Source organism: Oryctolagus cuniculus, chromosome 1 (assembly GCF_051225735.1).
Source record: "Oryctolagus cuniculus isolate XC-2025 breed Fujian yellow rabbit chromosome 1, ASM5122573v1, whole genome shotgun sequence".
NCBI classification, from domain to species: Eukaryota; Metazoa; Chordata; class Mammalia; order Lagomorpha; family Leporidae; genus Oryctolagus; species Oryctolagus cuniculus.
This window is the reverse complement of record NC_142867.1, coordinates 100,283,770-100,304,724: the sequence shown is the minus strand read 5'-3', so window position 1 is coordinate 100,304,724 and position 20,955 is coordinate 100,283,770. Positions and strand designations below refer to the sequence as shown.

At 42.4% G+C, this 20,955-nt stretch overlaps 1 protein-coding gene across 1 annotated transcript in view; it reads left to right on the top strand.

Moving 5' to 3' along the window:
- Positions 1-15,811, top strand: part of C1H11orf65 (chromosome 1 C11orf65 homolog) — a 51,011-nt gene extending 35,200 nt beyond the window's left edge. The window contains exons 7-9 of the mRNA XM_002708485.6: positions 7,781-7,951; positions 11,631-11,686; positions 15,456-15,811. Of these exons, the coding sequence (XP_002708531.1) occupies positions 7,781-7,951; positions 11,631-11,686; positions 15,456-15,607 (379 nt within the window). The 3' untranslated portion in view covers positions 15,608-15,811. The remainder of the gene's footprint in view (positions 1-7,780; positions 7,952-11,630; positions 11,687-15,455) is intronic.
- The last annotated feature ends 5,144 nt before the right edge of the window (positions 15,812-20,955 follow it).

Genomic DNA, 20,955 nt, shown 5'->3' with positions numbered 1-20,955 from the left:
TATTCCTGATGATTAGTGATGTTGAACTTTGTTTTTGTGTACCTATTGTCTATTTATATGTCCTCCATTGAAAAATGTCTATTTAGATCTTCCCATTTTTAAATTAGATTGTGCTGTTGCTATTAAGTTGTTTGAGTTCCTTATGTATTCTGGTCATTAACCCCTTATCAGATGAATAGCTTATAAATGTTTTCTCTCATTCTGGGGATTGTATCTTCATTCTGTTTCCTTTACGGTGAAGATGCTCTTTGTTTGATGAAATCCTGTTTGTCTATTTTTGCCTTTATGTCCTGTACTTTTGGGATCTAAACTAAAAGAATCATTGCCCAGACTAATGTCATGATGCATTTCTCATATGTTTTCTTCTAGTAGTTTTGAATTTTCAGGACTTTCATTTAGGTCCTTAAACCATTTTGAGTTGGTTTTTGTATAAAACTTGGGGGAGGGCCTGGTTTTACTCTTTGTACATGTGGATATTCAGGTTTTCCCTGTACTATTTATTTTATTGAAAAGACTGTCCTTTCAACAATATGTACAGTTAGTATCTTTGTTGGGAATCAGTTGAATATAAATGCCTGGATTTACAAGTAGAACAGAATACAGATCATAGAAGCAAATCCATGCAATTATAGGCAACTAATTCTATGCCAGTACCATTCTTTTTAAGATACCATACATTTATGTAGTATTTGTTAGAGTTGGATATTGTAATGCCTCTTGTTTTATTCTTTTTGTTCAACATTTTCTTTAGTTTTTTGGTATCTCTTTTGGTCTCATGCAACTTTAGTAGTATTTCCTCTAATTCTGTGACAAATGTCATTGATATTACATGGGGATCGCATTGAATATGTAAATTGTTTTTGATAGGATTGACATTTAAGAATATTGATGCTTCCAATCCATGGACATGGGATTTCTTTCTGTTTCTTTGTGCCCTTTTCAATTTTGGCATTATATTTTAGATTCTGTTGTAGAGACTTCTATTTTTCTTTAGCTAGTAGAAATAGGGTTGCTTTATTGCTTTTTAAGTTAATTTACTATTGGCATATAACAAAGCTATTGGTTGTTGTACAATGACTTTGTTTTCTGCAACTTTGCTAACTTAGTTTAATAATTTTTAGTAGAGTCTTTGAGGCTTTCTACATATAAAATCATGTCATCTGTAAAAAAAATAATTTGACTTCCTCCTTTCTAGTTTGGTTGCACTTTATTTCATTCTCTTACCTAATTTCTTGTCCTAAGACTTTCAGTACTGTGTTGAATACAAGTGGTAAAAGTTAAAATCTTGTTCCAGATTTTAGAAAGTCTTCAGCTTTTCCTAACTCAGTAAGATGTTACTTGTTAAGCATGTTATATATGGCATTTATTATGTTGAGATATGTTCTTTCTATTCCTAATGTGTTTAGAGTTTTAATCGTAAAGGGAGGTTGTATTTTTTAAAGACTTATTTATTTATTTGAAAGGCAGAGTTACAGAGAGGCAAAAGGCTGAGAGAAAGAGAGAGAGAGAGAGAGAATCTTTTTTTTTAACTTTTATTTAATGAATATAAATTTCCAAAGTACACCTTACAGATTACAATGGCTTCCCCCCCATAACATGACTCCCACCCGCAACCCTCCCTTTTCCCACTCCCTCTCCCCTTCCATTCACATCAAGATTAATTTTCGATTCTCTTTATATACAGAAGATCAGTTTAGTAAGTAAAGATTTAAACAGTTTGCTCCCACACAGAAACACAAAGTGAAAAATACTGTTCGAGTACTAGTTATAGCATTAAATCTCAATGTACAGCACACTAAGGACAGAGATCCTACATGAGGAGTAAGTGCACAGTGACTCCTGTTGTTGACTTAACAAATTGACACTCTTGTTTATGGCATCAGTAATCACCCTAGGCTCTTGTCATGAGTTGCCAAGGCTTTGGAAGCCCCCTGAGTTCACCGACTCTGATCATATTTAGACAAGGCCATGGTCAAAGTGAAAGTTCTCTCCTCCCTTCAGAGAAAGGTACCTCCTTCTTTGATGACCTGTTCTTTCCACTGGGATCTCACACACGGAGATCTTTCATTTAGGTGGTTTTTTTTTTTTTTTTTTTGTTTGTTTGTTTGTTTTTTGCCATAGTGTCTTGGCTTTCCATGCCTGAAATACTCTCATGGGCTTTTCAGCCAGATCCGCATGCCTTAAGGGCTGATTATGAGGCCAGAGTGCTATTTAGGACATCTGCCATTCTGTGGGTCTGCTGTGTATCTCACTTCCCATGTTGGATCGTTCTCTCCCTTTTTTATTCTATCAGCTAGTATTTGCAGACACAGTCTTGTTTATGTGATCCCTTTGGTTCTTAGTCCTGTCATTATGATCAATTGTGAACAGAAATTGATCACTAGGACTAGTGAGATGGCATTGGTACATGCCACCTTGATGGGATTGAATTGGAATCCCCTGGTATGTTTCTAACTCTACCGTTTGAGGTAAGTCAGCTTGAGCATGTCCCGAATTGCACATCTCTTCCCTCTCTTATTCCCACTCTTATATTTAACAGTGATCACTTTTCAGTTAAGTTTCAGCACTTAAGAATAATTGTGTATTGATTACAGTATTCAACCAAAAGTATTAAGTAGAACAAACAGAAAAAAATACTAAGAGGGATAACATATTAAGTTGTTCATCAACAGTCAGGGCAAGGGCTGATCATGTCACCGTTTCTCATAGTGTTCATTTCACTTTAACAGGTTTCCTTTTTGGTGCTCAGTTAGTTGTCACCTATCAGGGAGAACATATGGTATTTGTCCCTTTGGGATTGGCACAATGTAATACTTTATCCATTTTAGTATTTTTTTTTTGTTCTAGTACCACTGGTTGAACTCTGTAATTAACACACAATTATTCTTAGGTGTTTAAATTTTAACTGAAAAGTGATCCCTGTTAGGAATTTGGAAAACATTATGCTGAGAGAATCTTTATTCTGCTGGTTCACTCCCCAGATGGTTGCAACATCCAGAGCTGTGCCAATCTGAAGCCAGGAGCCAGGAGCTTCTTCCAGGTCTCCCACATGGATGCAGGGGCCACTCCTTTCCCAGGGCATAGCAGAGAGCTAGATGGGAAGTGGAGCAGCCAGGACTTGAACTGGAGCCCATATGGGATGCTGGCACTGTAGATGGTGGCTTTACCCACAGCACCGGCCCCTGGGTAGTTCATTCTTACAAACTTCTTCCTGGAACTGGGGCAGGCCCAGACACCTAGTTCTGTGCTCCCCATCACAACCATGGTAGATTACTCCTGGAGTTTGTATCTTGTCAGAGACCAGCACACCATGGAGTTAGGACCAAAGCCGGTACTGCTGTGGTCTACCTGCTGCTGAGGTAGACTCACAGCCTGACTGACTCCAGCCAGGGACAGCTGATGCTGACTGCGACATAAGTGACAGAACTCCACCTAGGACTGTACCAAGTCTAGAGGCTCCGTTGACAGGCTGTAGCTGGGGATAGAACCATTAAGATCTGCCCAGTGTTGTGTTTTACTATCCTAGTCCTGAGTTCCAAGACAGTTCTGTGCTTCCTTGCAGTCTGCCCAGGGTTGGGGGAGAGGTGGTAAAAGCAACCTGTTAGACGTCCAGAACAGCACAAAGCTAAGGTCCTACTTGGGTCTCATAGACATCAGGCCCTGTGCAGCCTCAGGATGAATGACAGGCCCAGGCAAGACTGGCAGTGTTACATTTCAAAACAGGTCCAACCTATCAGAGCACTAGACACTGCCTGATGTGAAGGTCAGCCTTGGAGGCTCTGAGCACTGGACTAGGGATAGAGGCCTTTCTGCTTTGTCAGGTGCTGGGTTTCCTAACAGTGGGGCTGGTTCTGAGCTCCAAGGCCAAGTGCCAAGCTTCCTTTCCTGCCTAGTCTCTAGTGGCTGGAATCTTGCTTTGCCGTCTGCTGGAGGTTAAGAAACTGCGATAGAAATGGTCCCTTGGCTACCAGGCTAAGGAGGATCCTAAGCCTCAGTCTACAGGTACTGGCCTTGGGAGCAGTGCCCTGCAGGGCACTGGTTGCTATCTTGATGGGCCTAGTACTAGGTTTGAGGTCTAGGATCTGGACTCAATCCCCTCTCCCTCTCCTAACGAGGAGGTGAGATATGTCTGCTCACACTGTACACCTTGGAGCTAGGGTAGGAGTGATGTGGACAACTCTTTCCTTTCTGATTTCTTCAGTGTATCTATCGTTATGATGAATACCAGGTACCGTGGTGTCTCACCTGGCCTCCTTGGCTCTTGTGAAGATGGCTTGGTCCGTGAATATTTGTTGAATTGGTGATCTATGGGGAGATAATCAGTGCAGCGTCTTACTCGGCCACCATCTGCTCTATTTTCTTTTTTAAAGATCTCTATTTGTGAGACAACTTGTTATAACATTCTTTATTTCCAATTAGTATTATATCTGAAATATTGTCCCCACTTGATAACCTGTTACTGTCTTAGTGTTATTTAGATGACTTCACTTTAATAGTGACTAAGACTTCAAGACCTGAAAACTAAATTATTAGAATAATTGTTAGGACTCCTGAAAACAAAGTACCTCTTTTATTCTCCCCTGATAAGAGAATACATAACTAAATTATCATATGTCATTGTTGCAAAAGGAAAAATAATATCATTCAGGTTTCTAGTTCCAACCTTAAGTGTTTGCATATTTGGGGAGGTTAAAAAAAGGAATCTATAAAAAGTATTTTCACCCCCCAGCTTTCCACAAATTTGTCTCTTTTTTTAAGATTTATTTATTCAAAAGGTAGAGTTTCAGAGAGAGAGGGCGAGACAGAGCTCTGTCTTCCATCACTGATTTGCTCCCCAGATGGCTGCAATGGCTGGAGCTGGGCCAGACAGCAGCAAGGAGCTAGAAGCTTCTTCCTAGTCTCCCACATGGGTGTAGGGGCCCAAGCACTTGGGCCATTTTCTGTTTCTTTCCCAGGTGCATTAGTAGGGAGATGGATTGCAAGTGGAGCTGTTGAGAATTTAACCAGTGCCCATATGGAATGCCAGCATTGTAGATGGTGGCTTAACCTGCTACGTCACAATGCCATCCCTTGCAAGTTCTAAATGCATTTTCGCTACTGAGTGGGCATTAGTAGTTTAGTATCTCTGAACCAGTGAGTACTTCAATTAGTTCAATAATTTACTTAATACATACTTACTGATTGCGTGTTACGTTCAGACAATGGAGTATAGATTAATATATTGCAAGTCCCATGGGACCTTCATCACTATAACCATGTAACACTTTATAAATGGTGGACATTCAGGGGCCGGCGCTGTGGCACAGTGGGTAGAACCACCACCTGCAGTGCCGGCATCCCATATGGATGCCGATTCGAGTCCCAGCTGCTCCACTTCTGATCCAGCTCTGTGCTATGGCCTGGGAAAGCAGTGGAAGATGGCCCAAGTGCTTGGGCCCCTGCACCATTGGGAGACCTGAAGGAAGCTCCTGGCTCCTGGCTTCAGATCAGTGCAGCTCTGGCAGTTGCAGCCATCTGGGGAGTGAACCAACAGATGGAAGACCTCTCTCTCTCGCTTTGCCTCTGCCTCTCTAACTCTTTCAAATAAAATAAATATTTTTTAAAAAAATGGTAGACACTTTATAGATAGTAGGTGAATGAATAAGTGCATAAAAAGTACAGAATATAGTATTTTCTTAGAAAGTCATACTTTCTGGGTTTTTGTTCTTACTGAACTGTAAATCAAGAGCCATGCTCCTTCTTATAAAATACATTGCCTCTCATGGGTCATTATCCATTAGCAGTCTGACCATGCAGAAATTTAATGAGGGGGCAGGGATGCATTCTGTCCCTGTCATATTCATACCACCACATATTGTGTGAACCTTCTTTGAACTCTCACCATGTGCTAATCACTCTTCTAAACGCTTTACATGGTTCATGCTAGGAGGGGGTGCTACTGTGAGTACCGTTTTAAGGAAAGGAGGCTTTTTGTTTTTTTTTTTTTTTAAGAAACTGAGGTCAAGAAAGGTAGGTTATTGCCTTAGTTTTTAACAAAAGTTTATAAACTAAAAAACATTACAACTTTTTGAAATACAAAATAAACTTAGAATTTGGGTATAAAGAAACAACTATTGTATAGCTGTACAATGTGTCTGTTCTAAGTTTACAAAGGAAAAATGTCACAGGTAAGCTAAGGTTTATTTATTACTGAAGAATTTATGATAATTTTACCTTAGCCTAAGTGTATAGTGTTTTGAAATCTACAGTAATGTCCACAGCCTTATACATTCACTCACTCACCACTCACCCAGAACAACGTCCAGTCCTGCATATTCCACTAGTGGTAAGTGCCCTATACAGGTGCACCATTTTTTATCTCTAACACCATATTTTTACATACCTTTTCTACGTATAGAGACACGAGTGCTTACATTGGGTTAAAATTGCCTACAATATTTAGTACAGCAGTGCGCCATCTCGGCCTTACAGCCTAGGTGAGTAGTAGGCTATACCCTCTAGGTTTGTGTAAATACACTGTGATGGGCCGTCGCCGTGGCTCACTAGGCTAATCCTCCGCCAGCGGAGCTGGCACATCGGGTTCTAGTCCCGGTCGGGGCTCCGGATCCTGTCCCGGTTGCCCCTCTTCCAGGCCAACTCTCTGCTGTGGCCCGGGAGGATGGTCCAGGTCCTTGGGCCCTGCACCCGCATGGGAGACCAAGAGGAGTACCTGGCTCCTGGCTTTGGATCAGCGCCATGTGCCGGCTGCAGCAGCCATTGTGGGGTGAACCAACGGCAAAGAAAGACCTTTCTCTCTGTCTGTCTCTCTCACTGTCCACTCTGCCTGTCAAAAAACAAACAAACAAAAAAACCAATGTGATGTTCCTACAGTGAAATCCCCTTTTAAAAGTTTGGAAACATAGACCCCCAACACTGAAAGATTTTCCTTAATAGAGAAGAATGTTTCTCAGAACAAATCCCCTGTGGTAAACAACGCATGACTTTTCCAGTGTTCAGGGCAAGGCCTTCTGACTTCACTCTATTCACTCGTGTTTAGTGGCTCTGTTAATCCAGTTGCTGTCACAAATGACAGACAGTGCTGCTAAGGAGGCTGGGCTTAGTCAGTTTTGAATACTGGCCCTGGGACCTATTTACTACCAACATGCTCTTGAACAGGTTCTCCACCAAGTTTCAATTTGTCCATCCAAAAGCATAACAAAAACAGCTGTCACAAATAGCGGTGTCCATTTTTAAGAAAATTAAAGAAGATTATGGATGGAAACTACTGCACAAAGGTGTTCATGTCTGTGTAGCCTTTGTCTCATCTTATTTCTCATCTTCTTTCCCCTTTGCCACCTGCCATTAGCCTCATGACTTTGTAAGTTACTCAACTCCTGCAGGATTTATTTTCCTCTCCTGTAACGTGAGTGGAGTAGTTATTTAGTCTGTTAAAATACTGTCTACTCTGTAACTCCATGATTTGTTAACTTAATAACTTAGTTTTACTTTGTATCAAAAGAATGTGATTTTTTTGAATAGTGGTTTTTAAGTGAGGTCTCTGTTTAGTGGATGAAGTTACTTGCTCTCCTCGCCTCAACCAAATATCCCATCTCATAGGTCTTGGTTTAGATGCATCTCAGTGTAAGAAAGAAAACTTGAATCAATACATCATGTTATATAAGATGAAAATGTGATTTAAAGTACAAATAATTTTTATTTGCAAATAACAACAATATATTTGAATTGCTTTTACTTGTAATCATCTATTTCAAGAGATTTCTGTCTCTGGTGCTCTGTTTAGGTACTATGCTGGAACTCTGAAAGCTAAGGCCACACATGATGAGACTCTAGATTTAATTCACACAGCAACAAAAGGACTAATAAGAACTATTGAAGATGGTGGAATAGAGTCTGTGATGGAGTGGGAAGTGGATGAAGTGCTGAACTGGACAAACACACTGAACTTTGATGAGTGGGTACTTGTTCTGTCTGATCTTGGGGTCAAGGGCAGTCATCATAAATTTTGCTTCCTAACATTTCCTATTTACATGTTGAATCTTAGGGCCACAAACATAATCCTTAAAAAGGAACAAATATTCTCCACTTATCTAAAAAGAAAAGGGAAAAATGAAGGATAAAAAAGGAATGACTCCAAAATAGAAAACAGCAAATTAGATTTGGGTGTTTGTTATTCTTAGACTTTATTCTTATACCTTCATGTAATCCTGCTTTGTTTTCACTTTGAGATTTATAAAGGTTAAAAGCATGAAATTAATGATACAAATGATTTCTTCAACCTGTATTCTAACATGAAAATGTTAGTTTTTCATTGATGTAGGAAAGCCATCATGGATCTTTATCACCTACCAGAGAAGGGTATTAGGGCATTATGGGCGAGGAAAATCTTAAGTAGACCAGGATGCCTATTTGTTTCTTTCTCTCAAATGCAACTGTTTGTTTGATTCTTTTTTTATCCCAGTAACTACAGGATATCAGACATAGATATTTTATAATTCTTCACTGAAGGTTGCTGGGGAATTAGCCAACTGTATAAAGGAAAGGCAGAGTAGGATTTCAACAGTTTACCTGCAAGAATTCTCTATCCGATCCCCAGAAATTCATTCAAAGTAGACCTCCTGGCCGGCGCCGCGGCTCACTAGGCTAATCCTCCGCCTTGCGGCGCCGGCACACCGGGTTCTAGTCCCGGTCGGGTCGCCGGATTCTGTCCCGGTTGCCCCTCTTCCAGGCCAGCTCTCTGCTGTGGCCAGGGAGTGCAGTGGAGGATGGCCCAAGGACTTGGGCCCTGCACCCCATGGGAGATCAGGATAAGTACCTGGCTCCTGCCATCGGATCAGCGTGGTGCGCCGGCCGCAGCGCACTGGCCGCGGCGGCCATTGGAGGGTGAACCAACGGCAAAGGAAGACCTTTCTCTCTGTCTCTCTCTCTCACTGTCCACTCTGCCTGTCAAAAAAATAAAAAATAAAAAAATAAAAGTAAAAAAAAAAAACAACAAAGTAGACCTCCTCCTATGTCTCTCGCCCCATTTCCTGTTTCTTCTCCACACAACAATTTTAAGTCTTATAAAAAAATAAAAGCAAGGCATTGCAATTCCATCTTTGGATGTTGTTTCTTACATTTTTTAAAAAAAGCATTTATTTATTTGATAGAGCTCTTCTATCCACTGATTCTCTCCCCAAATGGCTGCAGTGGCCCGGGTCTGGGCCAGACTGAAGCCAGGAGCCCTGAGCTCAATGCAGGCCCACCATGGGGGTGTCTGGGTAGCAGATTCCAGTGCTTCAACCATTGTCTATGGCCTCCCTGGATGTGCATTAGAAAGAAACTGGATTGGAAGTGAAGTAAGTCTGGACTCAAACCAGGCATTTTTATTTTTTTAATTTTAATTTTCACTTTTTAACAGACTCAATATAGTTCATGGATCAAATTCAAAGAATTTAATGATATTCTCCTCTTTCCTCCATCCCTCTCTGTCTCTTCATTTCTTCTTTCCTTTCGTTGCATTGTGTCTTTCTTTCTTCCTTCTTATTTATTTGAAAGTTAGAATTACAAAGAGAGAGTGAGAGACACAGACAGGTCATCTATCTTCTAGTCCTCTGCTCAAATGGTTACAACACTCAGGGCTGGGCCAGGCTGAAGCCAGGAGCTTCTTCCTGGTCTCCCACACTGGTGTAGGGGCCCAAGCACTTCTGCTGCTTTTCCCAGGCCATAGCAGGGAGCTGCATGGGAGATGGAGCAGCCAGGATATGAACCAGCACTCATATGGAATGCCAGTGTTTCTTCCTTTTCTTTTCCTTTCCCTTTCTTTTCTCTCTCCTTCCCTCCCTCCATCCCTTCCTTCTTTCCTTCCTTTCTTCAAATCAGGCATGCTGATATGGCATGTAGGAATCCCTAATGGCAGATAAAATACCCACCCAAGGGCTTTGTATACCTCTGATCAAGATCCCTTTCTGGGGCTGGTGCTGTGATGCAGTGGGTTAATGCCCTGGCCTGAAGCGCCGGCATCCCATATGGGTGCCGGTTCAAGACCCGGCTGCTCTATTTCCAATCCAGCTCTCTGCTATGGCCTGGGAAAGCAGTAGAAGATGGCCCAAGTTCTTGGGCCCCTGCAACCATGTGGGAGACCTGGAGGAAGCTCCTGACTCCTGGCTTTGGATTGGCACAGCTCCAGCCATTGCTGTCAATTGGGGAGTGAACCATCGGATGGAAGACCTCTCTCTCTGCCTCTCCTTTCTCTGTGTAACTCTGACTTTCAAATAAATAAATAAAATCTTTTTTAAAAAAATCCCTTTCTTGGTTTTCTGGAGGGAGAATGAAAACCTTTTAAGTAAATGAGGGTACTTCAAAAAGCTCATAGAAAATGTAAATAAAGATGAGTTTATTTTGATGCTAAAAATCTTGAAATCCATTCACAACCTTTTTTTTTTCTTTTTTAAAGATTGATTCATTTACTTGAAAAGCAGGGTCACAGAGAGAGAGCTTCCATCTGCTAGCTCATTTCCCCAAATGGCCAGAATGATGGGGACTGACCCAGGCCAAAGTCAGGTGCATCCTCCAAGTTTCCCATGTGGGTACAGGGGCCAACAACTTGGGCTGTCCTCCACTGCCTTCCCAGGCATACCAGCAGAGAAAGCTGGATTGGAAGTAGAGCAGCTGGAACTCGAACTGGCATTCATATGGGATAGCAGCGCTACATGCCAGGGCTTCAACTTGCTGAACCTTGCAGCATTGGCCCCATATACGACCTTTTTACTTTGTGTGCTTTCCATGATCTTTCTGAAGCCCACCTGATATAAATCCAAGCAAGCAGGGTGACTGGCAGCTTTTCACAGTGCTCCTGAACAACCACTGAAAACACAAAGTCTGCCAACGTTTAAGGTCAAGTGGATTGAATTGCCTATGGAGAGGTCCTGGAAGGGGCTACACCCTCTAGGTATGTGGAGCCTTAGATGAGATAAATCACGGCACTCCTCCTCTTGGAGCTTCCCCTCCTCTTCACAGTTCATCATCTCAAGTTCTTCCATATTCCACCTCTTCCTGAACTATGCTTTGTCAGTCTCTGGGAAGCTGAGCTGGCAGCTGCATTTTCCCTACTTGAATGCTAACCTTTTGTTTTCTGGATACTGCAAAGACTAAACTCTTGTTCTAATAAGGCCATAAACTACATGCTTTACATTTCCTTGAGATATCAGAGACAGTAGGTTTGACAATCCAGAACCCAGGAAAAAGTTTTTGCTATTTTTCCCTGAGAGTTTTCTGTCTATATTTTAGTTAGAATTATTAACTAATACATTAGTAGGCACTCACTTGAGAACATGATCTTGCAGGAATGAAACAGGATAAAATGAGATGTGGTAGAGGAAGGCAAAAGGACACTAATAAGGTAGATGGCAGGTTCCATTCTTATACCTACTTCAACTTTTTTTCTTGCAGGCTGCCTTAGGTTCATGCAAACTACTAGGAGATGGGAAAGTCCTAAGAATTAAACCCTGATACTAGTGAATTTGTCACCATTAACTTTAGATTTCTAAGAGAAAGTGGAATAATTAAAGTAATCTAAGTATATGCTAATAAATCAATTTATTACTTACTAATGAATCAATGTGATTTAATGAATGTTAATATAATCTAATTAGGTATATTGCCAACTGGAAGGAAATTGCCACAAGCAACTCTTCAGTTAACTTTCAAGGTAGGTGACTTTTAGCAGTGGTTGATGGGAAAATTCCTGTGAGCCAAAATGATGTATTATGCACATGTGCATATTCTAAGCCTTTACCACATCAGTACCCTGCCAATGTATAGACACAAATGAACTGGCCAAGTCATCTTGCCTTTATGGATAAGATTGTTATTTGGGAAGAGAAAAACATTCTATTTTATTTAGAGTTGAAGAAAATAGTTTTTAAAAAGTGAATGCTTTTTATGGTTACATATTTTAAGGTTTCAATAGTAATTTTTTTAAAATATTTATTTTATTTGAAAGAGTTACAGAGAGAGACAGATCTTCCATCCACTGGTTCACTCCCCAAATGGCCACAATGGCCAGAGCTGAGCCAATCCGAAGCCAGGAGCCAGGAGCTTCCTCCAGGTCTCCCACAGGGGTGCAGGGCCCAAGCACTTGGGCCATCTTTCACTGGTTTCACGGGTGCATTAGCCAGGAGCTGTATCAGAAGAGGAGCAGCCGGGACTTGAACCAGTACCTATATGGGATGCCAGCACTACAGGCTGGGGCTTTAACCTGCTGTGCCACAGCACTGGCCTCTCAGTAGTAATTTTTAGTAAGCAAATTTCATTTGACAAATTAAGTGCCTCAAAATATTTTTTTGGTTCCATTCTACTTTTGTCCCACTGGTGGTCTACAACACTAAAATCTGAAAGTGGCAGCATTTTTAGGAAGTGTATTAGCACACCCCCAGAAATAGCTATAGTTCCACATAGCCTACTTGGGGTTATTATCTAAGTTCACAAACTCCGTCCTATTATCATTTGAGAAGTAGTAAAGCAGAGATGTAATTGCGGAATCTCTTTCATACAACCTGGGTTTGATTTTGGCTCTACTGTTGGCTGCTGTGTGATCTGGGACCAGCTGGTTGCTCAGTCTTTCATCTATAAAATAAAAGCAACAAGTATCACCCAGCTCATAGGTTGTTGCAAAGTAATAAGTAATAGACATAAAGAGCTTAGACTGGTGCTCCGCACATGACGTGATACACTCCATAAATATGCACTATCATTAGCATTAACCTATCTACCCACTTGTTTCTTTTTTTTCTTTAAAGATTTATTTATTTTGCTTGAAAGTCAGAGTTAAACACAGAGAGAAGGAGAGGCAGAGAGAGAGAGAGAGATCTTCTATATGCTGGTTCACTCCCCAATTGGCTGCAACAGCCGGAGCTGCACCGGTCCAAAGCCAGAAACCAGGAGCCAGGAGCCTCTTCTGCGTCTCCATGCAGGTGCAGGGGCCCAAGGACTTGGGCCATCTTCCATTGCTTTTCCAGGCCATAGCAGAGAGCTGGATTGGAAGTGGAGCAGCCGGGTCTCGAACCAGTGCCCATATGGGATGCTGGCACTGCAGGCAGCAGCTTTACGCGCTATGCCACAGTGCCAGCCCCTCTATCCACTTGTTTCTAACTCATTACCAGCACCCCAGTATGCTATCAACTCTCCACAGGCTTGTATGGTGGCCAAATGCTTTCTCAGCCCATTCGCCACACAACATATGGTGACTTTTTTTTTTTAAAAGGATTTCTTTTAAAGATTTATTTCATTTATTTGAAAGGCAGAGTTACTGATAGAAAAGAGAGAGAGAGAGAGAGAGGTCTTCCATCTGCTGGTTCACTTCCCAAATGGCCACAATGGCCAGAGTTGTGCCAAGCTGGAGCCAGGAGCCAGGAGCTTCTTCTGGGTCTCCCATGTAGGTGGCAAGGGACCAGGCACTTCGGTCATCTTCTGTTGGTTTCCCAGGTGCATTAGCAGGGAGCTGGATTGGAAGTGGGGGCAGCTGGGACTTGAACTGAACCCCATGCAGGATGCCATTGTTGGAGGTCGTGGTTTAACCCAGGGTGCTGCAGTACTGGCCCCTGTGGTGACCTTTTACAAATTTAAATTGGCACAATTGAAACACTTGGATTTATTTAACAAACTCTTTAGCAATTATGACATAGACGTGCTTTACATATTAACTCGCTTGATTTTCCAAACCACACAGTGAGACAAGCTCTAGTATCTGCATTGTACAGAGGAGCAAAGAGGATACAGTTACTTCATCGCAGTTCATGGGAGTGCCAGGATTCTGAGATAGACTAGCTCAGAACCTTGTTCTGCTGCCCCTTATAGCTTTCCACTTGGGATAAACTTCTAAAGCGGCTTCTGGCTATGGCTGTGTCCCAGCTTTCCAGCCTTGCAGGCGCCACTCTTCCCCTCGCTTGTAGCACCCCATGTCACTAACCGCATGTCTGCTGCTCCAACACACCATGCAGTTTCCACTTTAGGGGCTAAAGGAAATAATGGCCTCTAGAGGTCAATTTTAGGTAACCATCTAAAGCAAGGAGCCCTTTCGTTTGCTCCTGAATGCTCAGTGTGTAGCACTTAGTAGCTTCTCAATGGCAACTCAAAGAGTATAAAGGAATGACAAGTATAAAAACTGGAAACAATATAAATGAGTCAAATCATATATATAAAATATATATTTATATGTATATATATGTATATATAACATATATATGTATATATGACAAGAGATTACAGTAAAAAGAAGGAACAATACAGCATAGCAATTGGAAGGAGCGTAAGACCAAGTGGAAGATATTTTAAGTAGCGGAGCCAGTGAAGACGTCGGCACTGCAGAAGAGAAAGTGTGCCACTTTTTCAAGAAACAGGAGAAGGTCAAATCTCGAGCATATTTGGGAACTTTTAGCTCTAGAAAAGGATGAGACATCTCTTTATTTGTGAATAAAGACCTGTTGGTGAATAATTACAGAACACTAAATGTCAAACACTATGCTAAGTTCTTTGGGGGCTCCATCACAGTTCTCACAAAGATCAAATAAGGCATGGCACTTTACAGATGAGAGCACTGAGACAGCCTGTTGCTGAATAAGATGGGAGGTAGATCTGCAGCTTGATTTATACAAATGCAGTCTGTGGCAGTGGGCTTTGGCTTGGTGTATGTGGCCAACAACACGGAGAGGGTAAAACTGCAGTCTGTCTCCCCAGTGGGGTTCTGGGCAAAGTTTTCTGGAGTAAGGAAAGAAGCTGGGATGCTGACAGGTCAGGAGAAAATTCCTGATGCGTGGATGGGGACAAGGAAGAGCCCCATCATCACGTGTCCTCAGCCGCAGACCCTGCATTGCCTATGGCCGTCTGGCTGGCTCTTCTGTTTCACTCATTCTCCAAGTTTTGGTTCTGTGGTGGGACCACCACTTTGGTCCCAAGTATCATTTTTGGCCATCATCCTTCTTTTTGCACTGAGCCGGTCAGTCTCAGTCTAGCTGAAACTGATTTAGCCCAGCTTGGTGGTGATACTTGAGAAAACAAATTAAGAAATGGTCATTGACTAACCTCATTTTCGTGGCTGAAGCCTGTTAAGAATGGGAAGATTTGGGGGAAGGAAGGAGGAAATTCAGCAAGGTGCTTTTGAGTGTCAACAGGAGATTTGATTAAGCGTTTTATAACTTGCACCAAATTACACAGCTCCTTACTGGTAGATCAAACCTGAAACTCAGGTCTAGCAGAGCCTTTCGTAGGCATGGATGATGACATATGTTAGTGAAAATAGGATGAACTCAAAAATCTCAGGCATTTATGGTTTCACTTAAATAGGATGTAAAGAAAACTGCTGTGCAATAGTGAGAAGGGAAATGCAATAGGGCTTTTCTGTTCTCTAGCAGCAGGCAGAATGAGTCTGTGTCTGTGTGACACATCTGTCGTCTTTCTAACTGTTGGTCATTTCTCTTTAGGTTTCAGGTTTGAGGAAGCACAGAAAGATACATATGACCTTGAAGATCTATCAGAGCCACAAATGGAAGTACCTTATGATCATTTCTATGAAAATATTTACAAACAACCAAATTTTAGCAGAGTAACACCGGATTCCACATATGGAATATAAATATTCTTTCCTAGTTATAGCCATCCAAACCCTGAACCCATCAATTACAGCCAGGAGACAGTTATTGTGACTGGAATGACCTGCGTATTTATGTGTGTATGTATACATGTACACACATACACTTGGTCCAGATCCTAGCCTAATAAATAAAATAGAACAGAAACAGAACATTGGACTGAGTACAATGGTCAAGTGAGATATGGAAATTATTCCTGGTATTCCTTAGAAATTGTAGTATCCTAACATTTATACTGAAATAAAGATACACTATTTAGGTACAAAAAAATCTCATTTGCTGATTTTTCCCTCTTTATTCTGTGCAAGGCAGAGCATCCTGGGCATTTATCCCACGTCCAGAGAGCACTAATTCTTCCCTCTCCCACGCTTCCTAATCCCTCATTTCTCCACTATGCTTTTATACTTTCTTCCTCTTGATTTGTGCCTACTCACTCATCCTAATTGTCTTTACCTTTCTTAATTCATCTGTCACTCTTACTACCTATTTTATGTAACACCTGTATCTTTGTTCTTTTATGATTTTTATCTTTCTTGCTTACATGCTTTCATCATTGTTCATTCCTTTTTTAAAATTATCTCTGCACCCTTCCCCTAATCTTGGTTCTTTGTAGGACCCACACTTTGCCCTCACTATTCTGCATGCAATCCAACTCACTGGATTCTTACTCTTTCAGGTATCACACTGACTTAGTTAACTGTTGCTACGTAAAAAACTATCAAAAGACTTAGCAATTCAAAAGAAACATTTTTTAAAAGATTTATTTATTTGGGGGCTGGCGCTGTGGCGTAACAGGTAAAGCCGCCCGGGCATCCCATATGAGCCCTAGTTTGAGTCCCAGCTGCTCCACTTCCAAGCCAGCTCTCTGCTATGGCCTGGGAAAGCAAGGGAAGATGGTCCAAGTGCTTGCTCCCCTGCACCCGTGTGGGAGACCTGGAAGAAGCTCCTGGCTTTGGATCAGCCCAACTCCAGCTCTTGTGGCCATCTGGGGAGTGAACCAGCGGATGGAAGACCTCTCTGTTTCTCTCTCTGTGCGACTTTGCCTTTCAAATACACAAATTGGAGGAAAGAATTGGAGAGAGACAGACAATAACTTCCATCTTCTCATTCACTTCCCGGGTTGCCACAGTGAACATTTATTACCTCACAGTCTGAGGATCAGGAATCTGGGGGGGTTTACTGGGTACCTCTGGCTCAAGGTCTCTAATGAGTTTGCAGTAAAGATTTTGGCCAGGGTTATAGCCCTATGAAGGCTTGACTGGAGTGGAGACTGCTTCCAAGATGGCTCAGAAAGAGGGTGGCTGTCAGGAACCCTAAGTTCCTTGCCTCAGGGACCTCTTTGTGGGATGGTTTAAGTGTCCTCAGAACCTGGCTGAGAGAGAGGCTGTCAAAACTTTACACGTGGCCATAACATGTAGAAAAGGGACAGCAGAGCAATATCTCCTTTTATCAGGAAAGCAAAAGCCTTCTTAGAAGCTTTAGCCTGGGGCTGGCACTGTGGTGTAGCAGGTAAAGCCGCTGCCTGCGGTGCCAGCATCCCATATGCGTGCCAGTTCGAGACCAGGCTGTTCCACTGCCGATCTAGCTCTCTGCTGTGGCCTGTGAAAGCAGTGGAAGATGGCCCAAGTCCTTGGGCCCCTGCACCTGCGTGGGAGACCCGGAAGAAGCTCCTGGCTTCAGATCGACGCAGCTCTGGCCGTTGCGGCCATCTGGGGAGTGACCCAGAGGATGGAAGACCTCTCTCTCTCTCTCTCTGTAACTCTGACTTTCAAGCAAAATAAATAAATCTTTTTTAAAAAAATACAAGAAGATTTAACCCATCACCAGAGCATTCTTAAATAAAATTGGATCACAGGGGTCCCTTAGGTTACAAAAGCTAGGAAAGCAAAAATCAGTTTTTAAGCTTCCACTGTGGGAGGAACAAAGGATTGGAGAAGACCATTGGGTCAAAAGTCTACCATACTCTCCAGTCTGAATTACTTTGTTTCTGAAGCATCCTGTAATTTTACCCATTATTACAGTTTTTTTTTTTTTTAATTTATTTGAAAGGCAGAGTTAAAGAAAAGAGATTAATCTTCCATTGGTTTCCTGAGTCACTCTTCAAACGGCCAAAACAGCCAAGGCTGGGCTAAGGTGAAGTCCCGGGTCTCCCACATGGATGGCAGGGATCCAAGTACTTGGGCCATCTTCTGCTTTCCCAGGTGCAATAGCTAGGAGCTGGATTGGAAGTGGAGCAGCCAGGACACAAAGCTTAACCCACAACACCACAATGCTGGCCCCCATTATCACATTCTCCATATGGTATCTTTGAAAAACTTGTCAGTAATTCTAATAGACCAATTATACCCCAAGAATTTTGGAAAAAATTGTTAAAGGGTCTAATGATTTAAGGCTAATAAATCGTTTATTGATATAATTTACATATAAAATACACCAATTTTGAGCATTCAGCTCAATTTTTTGTGAAATTATTTTTTATTTAAGTAATATAAGTTTCATGTATTTCATATATGTATCTTTAGGTACAAAGTGGGGCTTCCCCTCCCTCATGCCCACATTCCAACCCTTCCCCCGCCCTTAGATTCCCATTCTTAATTTTTACAATGATCTATTATCAGTTTATTTAGTGGTCATATAGTTAACCCTACTCTATGTGAAGGAGTTCATCAAATAGTATGAAGAGAAAGAAAACAAAATTCAACAAGATTGTTCTTCAATGGAAGAGACAAGGGCTATAAACAATCATCCATTCTCCAAATGTCTGTTTCTCTCCACTACATTACATTTCAGGTATTCTATTAGTTGCGTTGGATCAGGGAAAACATAACATATCTGTCTTTTTGGGACTGGCTTATTTCACTAAGTATAATGGTCTCCAGTTGTGACCATCTTGTTGCAAAGGACAGGATTTCATTTTTTTTTTTTTTACAATTGAATAGTACTCATAGTGTATATATACCATAATTTCTTTATCCAGTCAATAGTTGATAATAAGCTGGGTTGATATCATATCTTAGCTATTGTGAATTGTGCTGCAGTGAACATGGGGAGATACAGGTAACTCTTTTATATACTGATTTCTTTTGGTTTGGGTAAATTCCCAGGAGTGGGATGGCTGGATCATACGGTAGGTCTATATTCAGATTTCTTTTTTTTTTTTTTTTTTTTTTTGACAGGCAGAGTGGACAGTGAGAGAGAGACAGAGAGAGAAAGGTCTTCCTTTGCCGCTGGTTCACCCTCCAATGGCCGCCGCTGCAGCCGGCGCACCGCGCTGATCCTGGCAGGAGCCAGGAGCCAGGTGCTTTTCCTGGTCTCCCATGGGGTGCAGGGCCCAAGCACCTGGGCCATCCTCCACTGCACTCCCTGGCCATAGCAGAGAGCTGGCCTGGAAGAGGGGCAACCGGGACAGAATCCGGCGCCCCAACCGGGACTAGAACCCGGTGTGCCGGCGCCGCAAGGTGGAGGATTAGCCTATTGAGCCACGGCGCCGGCTCTATATTCAGATTTCTGATGTGTCTCCATACTGCCTTCCACAATGGTTGCACCAGTTTACATTCCTACCAGCAATGGATCAGATTACCTTTTTTCAAGTATTTTAGTTAAAGTAACAAAAACCAGAATAATAAAGAAGATTGGTACCAGGAGCGGTGCTGATGCTATTAACTGTTTCTGAAGATGTGGGGGAGTCTCTGGAGTTAGTTTACTGGGAAAGTTTGGAGGAGGAAATTTGAGAAAGCCTACCGCGTTATAAGCTGAGTGTAACAGGCAATTCTGATGAGAGTGCAGAAGACCAGGCTACTGGTAGAAATGTGAAAAAGGCTATGCTGATGAGGATTCAGATGGAAATGAGGATCTGATTGGGAAGCGGAACTAAAAGTCCTCTGGGTTGTTTGGTAGAGATTTCAGGTGTTCAGGCTGTGGCATGCATGTTGATGGATAGTCTTGGTGTGCTTTACACTGAGAGTTGGGAGCAGAGGGGAACATAGCACAAAGACTTAGAAAACTTGCGGCTTGGTCAGAGAAGGAGTAAAAAGAAAACCATGTGTTTAGGACAGGAAAACACCATAAATTGCTCACTAAAGAATAAGTTTAGGTAATGGGAAGCAATGTATCCATGGTAAAAAGACAGAAAAGGCATTTCGGAGGTCTTGAAGGCAGAGAGGTAGAGAAGTACAAATTTGTTTCAAAGATTTCCCAGAGTGGATCCCATCAGGAAGGAGCCCCAGGGCACCTTGCTTGTCCTGCTTGCTCCTCTGTGGAGCTGTGACAGTGGAGCTGATCAGGGATAAGGTAGCTGGCTGAACTCCAGGTCACAAATGCCAAGTCCCCTGCCCCATGTAATTCTATCCTACTTGTCAGTCAGCCCTCCCTCACCTCTCCAGGGATGCTTTGTTTCATCAAGGATCTGGAGAAAAGTTGCCACCTAAGTGTGTGTATTAAGCCCTGTGGGGTGGAATTTTATGGCAGTACCAAAAAGCTCCCAGGAGACTACACTACCTCATAAAAAAGGTGCTGGGAGATGCTTGTCCCTGTGTCATTGGAGACCAAGACTAAAGGAGGTGCTAAGCTGCTTTCCTTCTCTTTGCTTCCCCTCCTCCACACCTTTTCTCCCTCTCCACGCAACTATGCCTGCCCACACAAGTGTTGTTATCTTACCTTAAAAGACGTTAGTAGTTTGTGCACCATGTACGTGCCTGTACTTAGAATGCTTCTGTAAGCAGAAGGCAAGGACCTGGAATAATAAAAACCCCACCTCCCCCACTTCAGAACTGCAGAGGAAACCCCAAAATAGTAGTGGTGCCAGTGATGTGAGACCCTTGCCAAGAAAAGCCACAAGCAGTGTGGCAGGTCAGCCGGGGATGGCCACAGACCTTAGTGTGCAGCCAGCTACACTGGCCAAGAACACGGCCATGGAGGTATGAAGGCTTCCACCTCGATTTCACAGGATGTTTTGGACACACTGGGGGCAAAGACAGAGATAAGTTCCAGGGTGGAGCCAGTACAAGCAACTTCTACCAGGGCAATGCTTAACGGAGCTGCAGAGATGAAGTATGGGCTGCGTCCCACAAAGCTGTAGGGACGGGTTGCCCGAGCTGTTGGGAGCTCAGGCCCCAACATGGTGTCCAGGATACCTGACATACAACTTTAAGACTTACTTTTTGTCCTGTGGGTTTTGGTTGTGTTGGTTCCACTAATCCTATTTCCTTGTCTTGCCCATTTAGAATACAAATGTATACTACCTTTGCTTCATCATTGTTATCTTGGAAGTAATTTGTCTTTGATTACAGAGGTTCACAGCTAAGGCGGCATGCTTTGAGCCTCAGATGAGACT